General features: G+C 39.9%; 1 protein-coding gene across 4 annotated transcripts in view; it reads right to left on the bottom strand.

The window, feature by feature from the left end:
* The window catches only part of ksr2 (kinase suppressor of ras 2), a 73596-nt gene that overhangs the window by 48574 nt on the left and 10444 nt on the right, over window positions 1-14578 (bottom strand). For all 4 annotated transcript variants that reach the window (XM_077599963.1, XM_077599964.1, XM_077599965.1 and 1 more), the window contains exons 2-3: window positions 13888-14028; window positions 12469-12619 (exon numbers count right to left, since the gene is read on the bottom strand). In XM_077599963.1, the coding sequence (XP_077456089.1) occupies window positions 12469-12619; window positions 13888-14028 (292 nt within the window). The remainder of the gene's footprint in view (window positions 1-12468; window positions 12620-13887; window positions 14029-14578) is intronic.

The raw sequence follows: 14578 nt of genomic DNA, 5'->3' as shown, positions 1-14578 counted from the left end.
TTTGCTTCCATCTGAGTCCTATAGATAATGGCTCATCAAACTACGGCCCACAGATTGAGGGACCCTCTGAGGCAATCATCGTAATTTAAATTTGACCATGATCGCCTCTTCTGCCTCCACTATAGCTATCTATAGCTGTTCCCACTTTCCTGCTATCACCATCATAATTTGCGATGTTTTAATTATTACTACACGAGTCCTGCTGTTGGTCAATGTCAAGGGTGTCAGACTCGGGTTGGTTCGCGGGCCGCGTTAACGTCAACTCGATTTCATGTGGGCCGGACCATTTTAGATATAATATTTAGATTTTTTATTTATAAATGGATTAAATGAACTGGATTAAAGGGCCTGAATATTCAGTTTTTTATAGATCTAAAACAATGTTTATTTTAGCTTTTTTTAAATATATTTTTAGATTCTATAAAATGATTTTTGAACTAAAAACACAGAAAAAAAATATTAAAAATTACAATTGTTGATTTAAAAGGGGGAAAATCAGGAAATTTAATATACATCTATACTCGTCATTTTAATTTGATCCTAAAACAGAAAGTCGGCACTCATGATTTACTTTCCTGGGCCACACAAAATTATGCGGCGGGCCAGATTTGGCCCCCAGGCCGCCACTTTGACACATGTGGTCTATGTTATACGGGGTAGTGTGGGTCATTGTTAGAATTGTCTTTCAACCTAAACACAGACACACATAACCCAACCCAAAGGTAGTGTGTTCAATTCTCTGACCTTGCCTACGTATCTTTGATTCTGAACTCACATTGATGCTGATCTTGCGTCATCAGTAAATAAGCGTACATAGTGTCAAAGGGCTTTGGGTGCCTTAAAGGTAAAAAGCACTATACAAGAGTATGACCATTTAGTATGTTATGTGGTTTGGTTACCCAACCCTCAGTATAGTCATGACTGATAATATGGCTCCCAGGGGAAAAAGGTTTGGAGAATTATTATAGGAAACATCCTTAAGGGAAAAAGAATCAGGGTGTCAGTAGATCAAATATGTTCAGTGACCATTCTCATAACTCAAAACTACATTTTCGGATTTTCTTTGCAGGCAAAACAACAAGAATTGACAAGCAGTAAACAAAGAACTGACAGACTGAACTTTTGACTCTGACTGAGCCAAGGCTGCATGACTGCTCATAGCCTAACATTATTTATATTAAATAAGCCTTGAGAATGTGTAGTGGTTTACTCTGCCCTGAAATGAAAGGGCAGATCATTGCAAAAAAAATACCTTTTTTTCATCAACAGAATCTAAAAGTCAATAGCTAAACATCATAACCGTTTCACACACTGCATTTAAAAGCTGCGGAGCGGTACATTTTCCCACATTTGAAAATAGCCGAGCCACAATTAGGGGAGATTGCAGGTCGCATCACCCCCATCACACTGTCTTCTGAATTCAAATATAGAAGCATGGATGCTAATTTGCGTTTTTACATTCATTTTTGTTATGTTTAGCATCATGGCATCCCGGAGAAACAACAAGCATCAAACGCAAACTTCAAACACAATATCAACATCAGCAACAACAACTGAACCCGAAAAATGAAAGAAAAAAATATATCCTTTCAATGAAAGATCCCAGAGGAGTTTGTGAACTTGGAGTGACAAAGAGCCAGCGGCCTTTCCTTGCTACAAGGCGAATTAATTATTTTGAAGGGGAGGTAGTATATCATTTTATTTTTGGGTATATATATAGAGATAGTATATATATATGAATATGTATATATATACATATATGTATGTATATATATATATAGATATACATATTCATATATATATATATATACGTATATATTTCCAAGAATCTGTTCTTGAAATTTAAAATTTGCCTTGTTTTGATAGACAAATCCATCCAATTACCATCCAAATACATCTGTGGCTACGGGCTAATTATTTTCAAACTTTTCAGGCTGTGTAAGTGAAGGAAATTGCTCAAAATAACGGCATCCAAACCAAAAAGGCCAACTCTCTCTTTGCTGACCGAGTCCCGATGATGTGTCAGACTCGTTCTGTATCGGGGAAAAAAGGCCGGAAATTCTGTATCCGAGATGGAGATGAATATCAAGAACGAGTTTGACACGTTTTGTGAGGAAAAACATGCCTTTTTGGTCTGCAAATTGATTTTCGTGCGGTTGATGACATCATCCCCATTGTACGTCTTTTCCATGTTAATAGGTACTCCTGAACCACTGTTGGCGACCAATCAATGGTGATGGAGGTCGATTTTCTCCAATTGCTTAACCTGTGTGTTAAGTGCCCAGAGGCGCTCATCAAGGGGGCTTTCTTGTCATTAGAGCTGGCCCTATTCTCTCTGCCCTATGGGTGCCTCGTTGCCCACCCATGACTTTGCACGTCACTTCCCTTCCACTTCTTTCTCACTCATACTTCCTTCATGCTTGATGGCTTTTTACCAATTAGACATGACACTAGGAGTGCTTATTTCTTAACGATAAACACGAGAAGACCGCCTGCGGACCCATGCCAAGATCAGCCTGATTAGTTCCCCATTTGACTCGTCCCTTCTCTTCTCTATTTACATTGCAAGACTCTAATGGGACAACAGCGAATAAAAATGTCACAGCAATTACACACTGTTTTTATCCTCAGCAAGAAACGACTATTATTTCAGATTACTAAGGAGTTTTGACCGTCTCCATGTCAATTGGTCTGGTAGCAACCCCTGGATCTCTAGTGGTGGAAATTCAACACTAATGCCCAGATTAATTTACAAACACCAAATTTGTAAGAGTATGAGTGTGTGTGTTTGTGTTCATGAGCACAATGTATGTTGGGGTGTGTGCGTGTGTGTGTTGCAGCTGCTTGGTAAATGTATGAGTCATCCTGTTCTCGGTCCCAAGAGCAACGAATTCTATTAGCTTCTATCCTCCAGCCATCATCACGCCAGCCACAATGCCCACCGCCGCTTTCTCGTTCTCTTATGCCGTGTCTAATCCGGCCGGATTGTAACGGACGCATTTTATATAAGCGTCAGCAAACCGCCCCCACCCAATGTGAGTCACGGAGACAGGGGGCAACATCTCACATGGACATAATCTGTAATCCTTGGCCTCAAATAAAAACACTTGAATGGGATCTGATTCTTTTTTTCAGCAGCTCAAAATAAGACGCAAAAACTCTTAACAGCCCCTTGGCTATTTTACTGCACTTCTCAAACGAAGGGCTGTGGGAGTATGTGAAATAAAATGCAATCATTTGTTTTTGTGTTATTTTCAAATTATTGAAATAATTCCCCCCAGTACATAAAAGTTGGTTAACTCACTAAAAATAAAAAATGAGGACAAAATTTACATCATAGGTGTGAATCAACATACATGAAATTTTGTGCCTTTTTTAGTCACTTCTCGATATGAGATTTAAAAATGATTTTTTAAATTTTAAATTTTAAATTTAATTTAAACATTAATTAATAAACCATTGTAGATTTTTTTCTAAAGATTTTGAATTAATTCATTAACAATTTCTAAAGAATTTGTTTTCAAATGATGAGGAAAAAAATAAGTACTTTTTTATAACAAATGTCAATCACAATACTTAGTTATATACCCTTGGTTGGCAATAACAGAAGAAACATTTTCTGTAAGTCGTCCCCAGGTTTTCACACAGATTTACTAGTATTTTTGCAAATCCCTCTATTCAGATCTCCTCCGGAGCAGCCATGTTTTGGGGTTCTCTTTGGGTGACAGAGACTTTCAACTCCCTTCAAATATTTTCTATGGGGTTGAGATCTGGAGAATGGCCTGACCATTTTAGGACCTTGAAATGCTTTTTTGGAAGCCATGCTTTTATTTCCAAAGTACTATGTTCGGGATCATTGTCAGGTTGAAAGACCGAACCAGGTTTCATCTCATTAGCCTTGCTGAAGTAATGAAGCTCTCATTCATTCTCTCCTTTACAGATATGAGTCGTCTTGGTATAGTGTTCTCTGGATGCATCTCAGCGTTTTTCCCCTCACAACGCGATGAGTAGGGTTGTTCCAATAAAAATAATTTTGGTCTCATCTCACCCTATGACTTTCTCACAGTGCTCTTCTTCTTTGTGCAAATGCTCCCTAGCAAACTCGAGATGGGCGTTGACGTGTACCCTCTTAAGATGAGGGACATGCCTGGCACTGCAGAATTTAAGTTTGTGGTGGCATAGTGAGTTAGCGATGTGGGAGCCTTTGGTCCCAGCTCTCTGAAGATTATGTTTTAAGTATAGCCCCGCATGGTTCTAGGATTTCTGCTCACGGTTCTTGTGATCATTTTGACCCCACTGGGTGATGTCATCCGTGGAGCCTAGGTTGAGGGTCTTCCATTTTCTAAAGATTGCTCCCACATCAAGCTGGTTACCTATTACAGTTTGTGTGTTTCCAAAATGGTTCGGGTATATTCTAATGTCCTTTGACAGCTCTCTGGCTTTGGCCATGGTGATTTTAGAGTGGAACTGTGGACAGATGTCCTTTATACAGATAACAATTTCATTAATACATGTAACGAGTGGAGGACAGGGGACTTTCAGGTACGTAACATCCTAAAGTGTAGCTTAACAAAAGACTTATTTTCCACCATTTGCAAGTAAATTCTTTAAAAATCATACAACGTGAATTTTTTTCTCATTCTACCTCTTATAGTAGAGAATTTTATCAAACAACTTTTTCTCAAAATTTGAAAACAATCCCAATTGGGCAGGAACTCGTCCAATCTGGCAACCCTGCTGGGCACTTAGATTTCGAAATGTTTTACTTTTTCCTCTTCATGAATCTTTGTGATATGGCAACCTTTGGGTGCAGCGTGCCAGTGGCTGATAAGCTCTATACTTCAGCGTGGACAGTGCCTCGTGAGCATGAGATTTAAAACGTTAATATTTATTTCTCTGACGGTCCGGCAACGGGTGACTCGTGGAACAGTACCAGTCCACGGACCGGTGGTTGGGGAGCGATCCGGTACACCATCTCCCAGTGGTGGACCATCAGGGCCTGCAAGGCCATCTCTGCTGGCCTAAAAAAATATCTGAACCACAGACCGATGTTAATTATGTTTTGTCCATGAATACTTATTAAATAATTCCAAATTGTCAGCTACTTTTCATTGCTTTTCCCCTGGCTGCGCTGCTTCCAGATGTGTGTTTTCATATTTAAGCATCTAACCAATCACATTTCAGCCATTATTTGTTGCTAGGGTCAGAAATCTGCCTTGAGGCCTTCACAATTAGTTCTGCAGGCTCTGCTGCATAAAACAAGTGTTGATAAAACTGTTGCTTTAACCAATCAGATTTTGAGTTGGCGACACCAATGCCTTCTCGCAGGCGTAGGGATAGGTCATCGCTTTCAACAACTATGATTGGTTAGTTTATAGAGTGGACTAGCCAGAGCTACCAAACTGTATCTGGTGCGAGCTGCACAGGCAAATATATTGTTGTGTTGATTTAATAGCGGTTTAGTCAACCCGCAATGGCTGAAGGAGGGGAAGAAACAGATTTGTTTGCAGATTTACTCTCAAAGCCATTTTCAAGACGCACTTTTCAAGAAAAGCTTGACATCATTAAGAAAGGTCGGACAACTGCGACGCAATTGGCTGTTACAACCGGGAATGAACATTTTCAGCAATAAATCGAATAAAAACTTATGCCAGAAATACGACAGGACAGGCTGGACTTTCAGCATTAGCTTTGACGGCGATAGAAAAGAAGGAAGAAAGAAAGGAGGATGTGATTTTTGGTGAGTAAAATATGGCTATATTCCTAAATAATATTTCAATTGTATGAGGTTATTATTGATACTTTTTTTATATGTGTCACAGCTTTAGCTGCAGTAAATGTTTTATAGCCATAAAATAGTTTTTGAGGGTTGGATTGATTCAGATATAGAATTGAAGGCGTCACTTTGAAATTCATGGCCCGCCGCTGCCATCTCCTTGTTCAAAGTGTGCTCAATAGTTGAACAGTGCTTAATAAAACCATCCGTGTTTTAGGTCTGTTCTCTCCATCTTTCGCCTCTCTTTAGCTCAGTGTTTTGTTGGCCTGCCATTTTGGCTCTTAATTAGAACTCCGCCTGTGGTTTCCCATTTCCTGGCTACATTCTTCAAAGTAAATAGACTGAGCTGACTCTTTGTATCCTTCCCAAATAAACAATTATGGCAAAAATGTCTTTGTTTATAGGTCATTTGCGAGTTGTTTTAAGGCCCCCGTGATGCTATTCTTTAGAAAAAAACGAGAAACGCTTGCAAAGGTCCAGCAAAAATAACCTATTCAACATTGACTCCTGGTTATTGTAAGCCAAGGGTCAAATTTCTGATCCATATAGCCATTTATTTCTAAAGAAAAATCTTGAAAATGATCAGGTAAGTGAAAACCTTTTCATATCATTGTATGCAATTAAGCCACCTGGTGACTAGTAGTTCACTCGCCTGACATCGGTGCGGGCAGGCGCAGGCTCGATTTCTATGATTGTGAGTGTGAATGGTCGTATGTCTCTCTGTGTGTCCTACAGTTGACTGGCAAGCAGTCTAGGGCAGGGGTAGGAAACCTATGGCTCGGGAGCCTCATATGGCTCTTTTGATGGGTGCTTATGGCTCTCCGCTAACCTGTGAGGTAAACTATGGAAACTCCTGATGAGAAAGCGTAGGAATAGGAGCGTTACATTGGTATTATGGCATTGACACTACCTCCAATTGCCTTATAATCATATTTTTTTTCATTACACTCTTCTGCATAGATATTCTCATTGATACTCATTGATTAGCAACAACGTAACAATGTCGTCAAACGAATTCAGAGACTTTTTGTACTTTAAAAGTGGTGAAGTGAATTTTCATGTATGTTGACTTTTAAATTCGGAGCATGGCTCTCAAGGATTAACATTTAAAAATATGAATTGTTTATGGCTCTTTGCATCAAAAAGGTCTGGGGGCTCGTCTACGTTTCGCCTGAAGCCAGCAACCCCCAAGACCCTTATGAGGAGACACAGTAGGGAAGATGAATGAATGTATGCAATTAAATCTCATCAACATTCAAGGCGTCTACAACATTGTTGATTGGGTTGGTCTTAACCTTAACCATTCTGGTCATTCCAGTTGATTAGACCAATGTCAGCATCATTTTCAAGTTCAGCAATTGTCACTCTCAGAATCTTCCCGGTCGCCACTTCCTATTATCATCACACAAAGGCACAAGTTCAATCAACTGCCATTCATTTACAGCGCCATTCAAATTACGACAGCTGATACAAACTGTCAGCAATTTCTGTCTTTTTTTAAAGGGTCATTAAATCTTAAATGATTTTTTTTGTTCTGAATCCTTCCAAAAAAAAGTCTGTCTTCATAAAAACATTGTGTTTTCTGGCTCAAAACTTAATATCCAATAATCCATTGCGCAAGAAATTGGACCAATAGGGCTCCTTTTTTGTTGGATAAAATGTTTACTTTTTTAAGCATTTAAGTGGGTACAAAATGTTGCCACATGATTATTTAGTCTGATATGCCAATCTTTCGGTTTGTGAATTAGATTACTTGGTTGGTTGTATGTCATTCACCCAGAAAGTAGTAGTAGATAGTATTTTATATTCCTTTTTTTCATATTGAGGTTTTGGGAACATACTCAGTTGGACATAGCGACTTAACGTGAGGAAAAAAAAAACTATTTAATTGGAAAAAATATATACATATACATAAACATAGACTGTGGCCTTTAACAATCCCTCCTTATAATGTCTTTTTAATGGGAATTACATTGCTTAGATATGCCAGTCCGTCATAGTATTAAAAAAATGAAAGAAAGATTTGTAACAGCTGTTTTTAATGCTAAATCATCAATGTCAACAAAGTACTGAGCAAATCCTTGAAGTACTTATGTACAGTCTCTTGAGTACTGTATCAGAAATGTGCGTATTGGATAAAAATCAAGCCATGTTCAACTGCTAATTATAATTTTCTGGAAAAGAACGAATCTACCGTTTTTCCACGAGGTTTTGGTGGTGACTAGAGCCGAGTACCAAAGTCTCACTGCATGGGTCAAGCTCACTTGGCAAAGCTTCATCTCGGTGTGTGTACCGCTTTGAAAAACAAGTCACGTAACAAAGGCAGCCGCTGTATCGCTTGTCATTGCGCGAATCCATCTGCCTCCTCGAAACAGACGTATTTTCTCCGGCATCATCCGTGTCTGAAGCGCCTTTAGAGACAACTAATGGTAGAGAAGTTAACATTCCATTCACTGGCAATAGCTGTGGTGGATATTCCTGCATTCAGATTGACGATTGCACGCCTGCCCAAAATCTCCCTCATCTGTGGCATTGCATTATGTGATAAATCACTCCTCAAATGCAGTAGTGTGCCGTCAGGGCCTTCAAGTCCTTCTCTGCTGGCCTAAGAAATATCTGAATCACAGACTGATGTTAATTATATTTTGTCCATGAATACTTTTTAAATTATTCCAAATTGTCGGTTAGCTTCCTTTCATTGCTTTTCCCCTGGTTGCACTGCTTCCAGATGTGTGTTTTCATATTGAAGCATTTAACCAATCACATTTCAGCCATTATTTTTTGCCAGTGTCAGAAATCTGCCTCAAGGCCTTCACAATCAGTTCTGCAGGCTCTGCTGCATTAAACAAGCGTCGATAAGACTGTTGCTTTAACCAATCAGAATTCGATTTGGTGACACCAAGGCCTTCTCGCAGGCGTAGGGATACGTCATCGCTTTCACCAACTATGATTCGTTAGTGATAGAGTGGACGAGCCAGAGCTACCAAACTATCTGGAGCGAGCTGCACAAGCAAATATATTGTTGTGTTGATTTAATAGCGGTTTTGTCAACCCGCAATGGCTGAAGGAGGAGAATAAATTGATTTGTTTGCAGATTTACTGTCAAAGCCATTTTCAAGACGGACTTTTCAAGAAAAAAAAGCTGGACATCATTAAGAAAGGTCGAACAACCCCAAAGCAAGCAAGCCTGTCACAACCGGGAACAAACATTTTAAGCACTAAATCGAATAAAAATGTAATCCAGAAATACGACAGGACAGGCTCGACTTTCAGCCTTAGCTTCGATGGCCATAGAAAAGAAGGAGGAAAGAAAGGAGGATGGATATTGTGTACAGGTAAAAAGGATTTTTGGTGCGTAAAATATGGCTATATTCCTAAATAATATTTCAATTCTATGAGGTTATTATTGATGATTTTTTATGTGTCGCAGCTGTAGCTGCAGTAGAGGTTTTATAGGAATAAAATAGTTTTTGAGGGTTGGATTGATTCCGACAGCTAAAGGCGTCGCTAGGAAATTCACGGACCGCCACTGCTCAAATGTAATAATCATGCTGTCATGAGTATCTTGATATGCCACAACAGTAAGGTGCGATGGATTGCTTCGACAAAGAGAAATGCTCACTAACATAGAATGACAAGGTTTTTTTTAACAATATTTGGTAACCCGTGAGCTAAAATATGGAAACCGCTGGTGAGACAGCTGAGTCCCGAACGCACCAATAGAAGCGTCACATCAGCACTGAGGCGCCAACACTACCTCTAGCCCAATTTTAATCATAATTCTTTTTTTCATTCGACTCTTCTGCATGTATACTCCCACTGACACGCATTGATTAGCAGCACCATAAAATGTACTCAAGAGAATTCAGTTTTTTTGTACTTTTAAAGTAGCGGAATGACGCAAAAAAATGCACATATTTTAATGTAGTTTTACCTTTTAATTCTGAGTATGGCTCTCAAGGAATAACATTTAAAAATATGAATTATTTATGGCTCTGTCAAAAACGTCCCTGACCCCTGCACTAATACCATCAGGTGGCTAAAATGATTTTGTATTTAAAAATTTAAACAATAGAACTTGTGTAAATTATTAAAGTGCCCCTTTTGGGTGAAATTTCAGATTTGAGTTAAAAAAAGAGATCAATCTTAAAATTAGAAACAAACAAAAGTAATCTTTTGCTGCAACAATATAAACATGACAAATTACCCAAGTACAAAGTTGTGATGTTAATTATTAACTACATATTCAGACACCTGATTGTTCAACATTTCAGGCCTCCTTGCGTAAATTCCAACAGGACTTCTTCGTTTGCACACGCAGCGCCTAATTCACGCCAATAATACGTGCATTTTACGAAGGGGGGAAAATATTCATAAAATACTAACCAAAATAATACACAGCTGTACAGGTGAACCAAACATGCAAAAACAAAACTGTTCAACATAATCCACGCTAAATGTTTTTAGGGCTATAAAGCGCATTTGAACATAGATCACAACCACAAGCATGTCCATATTATCATGTGACATGTTTCCACAAAAACCCTTCAAAAGTCGATATAGAAATAAGCCACCCTGACCTATCATATATATATTTATATACAAACATACATATACATACACACAGGTACACAGTGGACATCTATTATTTGAAAAATATGGATTTGATCCAAATTTGACTGATTGTGATGAATTGGTTTTCAAGAACCAAATTAATTACATTGCCAAAAAAAATGTGTAGCTGAATCTTATAGACTGCGAAAGGAGTGCTTAAATGGCTTTTGGGATGTGACTGGAACTGAGACCCTTTAATACTTAATTTGATTAATTATCAGACTTAATTGAATTCCGGTTTAGTGAGCATAAAGTGTGCGTGTAACGATAAAATAAACAGGAGGCCATCACTGGAGAAGCATGATGTTTTTACTTGATTATCAAGTAAAATTAATTAAACATTAAAGATGACCAAGAAATTCGATGTTTGTGTCAGACTGTGGGGGAAAAAAATATGATTTTTGCCACTTTTTTTCCTTGCCAAGTACAAGCACCTGCCTGGAGTGATGTTCTACTGCCCTCAACTGATTACCTTGTGAAATTACATGAGAATGTCAAACGTGGCCTTTGTCGCTCCCTGGTGTCTTATCGGGGAACAGCAAGAGGGGGAGAAAAAAAACTATCTTTTGGGATCAGGGCCAGTAAAATAAAAGAGGAACTCCAACTATGCTTAGGGTCAACTTGTCATTTTCCTGAACCACTTTATCCTCACTAGGATCGCGGGGGGGTGCTGGAGCCTATCCCATCTGACCATCGGGCCCTGAATTGGTGGCCAGCCAATCGCATGGCACAAGGCGACAAACAACCATTCACACTCACACTCATACCTAGGGGGAATTTAGAGTGTCCAATCAGCCTACCATGCATGTTTTTGGAATGTGTGAGGAAACCGCAGTACCCGGAGAAAACCCACACAGGCCCGGGGGAGAACATGCAAACTCCACACAGGTGGACCAACCTGGATTTGAACCCACGTCTCCCACTGTGAGGCCGACGCACTGACCATTCACCCGCCTGCCCATCCGAGGGTCAACTTTTGTAGGCACAAAATGGATGAAGGCGTTCAATCAGTAGCGGCCAGGGCTAATGGAAAGCAGGTGGGCCTGCTAATTGTTGGCCAATTAGAAAAGTGACGTCACAGGAAACACATTACACTTCAACGTCATACGCATTTGGGGGAGGCAGTTCAAACAGTAGTTATTCAAATATTGATTTAAGTGTATTACTTAACAGATTGTTTATGCTCTTTTTATTTTTGGGTTTGAAAATCAATCTTGGCGGTCCGGCGCGTTTACTGGTTAGCACGTCGGCCTCACAGCTCTGGGATTCTGGGTTCAAATCCAGGTTGGTCCACCTTTGTGGAGTTTTCATGTTCTCACCGGGCCTACGTGGGTTTCCTCCGGGTACTCCGGTTTCCTCTCACGTTCCAAAAACATGCATGGTAGGCTGATTGGACACTATAAATTGCCTGCCCCGAGGTATGCGGGTGAGTGTGCATGGTTGTCCTTTGTCTCCTTGTGCCCCGCGATCGGCTGACCACCGATTCAGGATGTCCCCTGTCCCTGGTCCTGAGTAGCTGGGGATAGGCTCCAGCACCCCCTGTGACTCTGATGAGGATAAAGTGGTTCAGAAATGGAAAAAAAATCAATCTAAATTTGTTCTCAACAGGTCTCAGGGCAAAATATGTTTTTGTTCCTATATGATGTACCTTTAATCCATGAGGATATCTGCCATAATTTGGGATTCTGACCTAAAATCTGAAGTAATAAATTTGGCTTTATTGTCCTTGAAGAAGGCAAAATTGACAGGTTGTCACTAAAATGTTATACACACTTTTGAGATTTAATATTGATCCCATTCACATTAATTTACAAATAATGCGTCTGTCAGGGTGAGTGACCCGGTGGATGAGTGGTTAGCGTCTTAGCCTTACAGTGGGAGACCTGGGTTCAAATCCAGGTCAGTCCACCTGTGTGAAGTTTGCATGTTCCCTGGGCCTGTGTGGTTTTTACGGGGATTATATGCGGGGGGCAGCCATTGATGTGACAAAATACAGTATTTAACTGCCAAGTGGCCAGTTTTGTTATAGCCTACTGGCCGAAAGACGCTAAGCAATTTTTGTGTTAGCCTGAATTTACCGAGCTGGTGTCCCTTCCTGAGGCTGGCCAGTGACGCGTTGAGACGGGCACATTCCTCCTCGTTGGCACCGAACTTTTGTAGAAGCTCGCACACTTGCTCCTCGTTCATGTCCAGAAGGCCCTCCAGAGTCACCCCAGTGGGGCTCATATCCTGTGACAAGCATCAAAAGCATCTCGTCTCATTTCTTGAAAATGAACTCCTTCAGTCCATAGATCATTTCAATTTTGAAGTATAAGTTCATCACCATCCCAAAAAAAGGAAATTTTGTTGAATACCTTATTAATAAAATTGATTTTTCAAAACTTCCGTGTCTTTGTCTAAATCCACGAATGATAATACAGTGGTACCTCGACCTACGATCAGCTCTACCTACCACATGCTCGAGATACAATGAAAATTTCGATCAAATAATTCGCCCTAGATACGATCAAAATTTCGAGATGCGACCAAGCCAGGTGGCCATGGCACTGTCTTGCCGCATCTCTTTCGTGTATAACAGATATCTACGAGCACTGAACGGTTTCTTTCGCCTACACATGGACCAGAAAACGCACAACACGCATGCGCGGGCGAAAAGAGGGCTTTCTGGGTAATGAAGTATACTTGTGCACAAAACACTGATAGCCAATGGCACCCTTTCTCAGAATAAAACTTCATTACCCACAATCAATACGTGGTTAAGCTCAGCAATTGCATTTCCTGTTATTCTTTCTAAGGAAAGAAGCTCCCGCGATCGCTCATTCAAGCCTATTTCTCGTTGGCAAGTGGTCGTGCGTTATCCTATTGTGAGGACATTTGTGTGCATCATTTACGGAATATTTTGAAGGGAATACAACCATAAACCGCCCATCGATAGCGAACGTGAGGGTGGAGGCGTGGCAAACAGCTAACCCGGCCAGAACGAAGGTAAAAAAAAAAAAAAAAAAAAATAGAATTCAGTTTTGTGTAAAGTTACATTAAACGTATGTTTTAGTGTGTCTGTATATATTACATATATAAACATTAAACACATACTATTAAACCACTCGTCATTTATTACTTTGTCAATATATGGCGAATTAGAAGAAATAAAACATTTACCCCAATCCAATATCCTGTTTTTGGTGTTTTTTTCAGAGGGTTGTAACGAATTAATTTGTTTTTAGTTCATTTCAATGGGAAACGTCCGCTCGAGTTACGAAAAGCTCGACATACGATCTCAGTCCCGGAACGGATTAAGATCGTATGTCGAGGTACCACTGTAGAACTTTAGCGATAAAAAAAATCTCCATTTCACACAGTTCAATGAAAATACACATTTGATGAAGTTGGCACAGAGTCATTACATTTCCGCTCATTTTCCAGGGGAAAGGTAAAGAGGGATATAAATGTTTTGAGATACGCGCATCGTTTCGGAAAATTTGTGTACATTGGGCTACCTGCATGACCTCCTTCCTCAGGTTGACAATGCGGAACCAGTGGCCCAGGCGAGGGAAGGCGGCCAACTCAGCACTGCGCTCCTCTGAGGAAACTTTCCGCTTACACGACAACTGACGGCTGAAGTACTTCACCAGCTTGCCCTGAAGCACACATACAAAAACGCACAATATTGAAACTATCTGCAAATGACATTTTTCCCCTCCATTACTGACATTTGAAAGTCTGCAGTCTGACTTTTAGACTGTAGTGTAGCACAACCACTAATTATTCTCAAATTATTAACTATTCAAAAAAGAATATACATTATATTCAAAAAATTGCACATACATGGTGGCATCCCATCAGTAGACAGCCCTCATATTGAACAGGTATTTAACTGTATAGACATTTGGGAATCGTGTTATATGACAAATAATCGGGCTGGCTCATTCTGTGGGAACAAAATTTTAAAAAATGGAAGAAAAACTTGTGGGTATTTTGAGAGGAGGAATTTTCGTTACAAGCTTGTCATTTTCAGTCATGCCAGGAAAGAGAATATCATTATAACGCTCTATCCATTCATTTTCTGATCCACTTTATCCTCACAAGTGTCGCGGGGGGTGCCGAACCCTATCCAGCTGACAGTGAACACCCCGAATCAGTGGTCAGCAATCCACTGATTGCACGTGTACGACACCAGATTGGTGAAAA

This window comes from Stigmatopora argus, chromosome 5 (assembly GCF_051989625.1).
Source record: "Stigmatopora argus isolate UIUO_Sarg chromosome 5, RoL_Sarg_1.0, whole genome shotgun sequence".
NCBI lineage: Eukaryota > Metazoa > Chordata > Actinopteri > Syngnathiformes > Syngnathidae > Stigmatopora > Stigmatopora argus.
The sequence above is the reverse complement of the archived record's forward strand: the minus strand, read 5'-3'. Positions and strand labels throughout refer to the sequence as shown.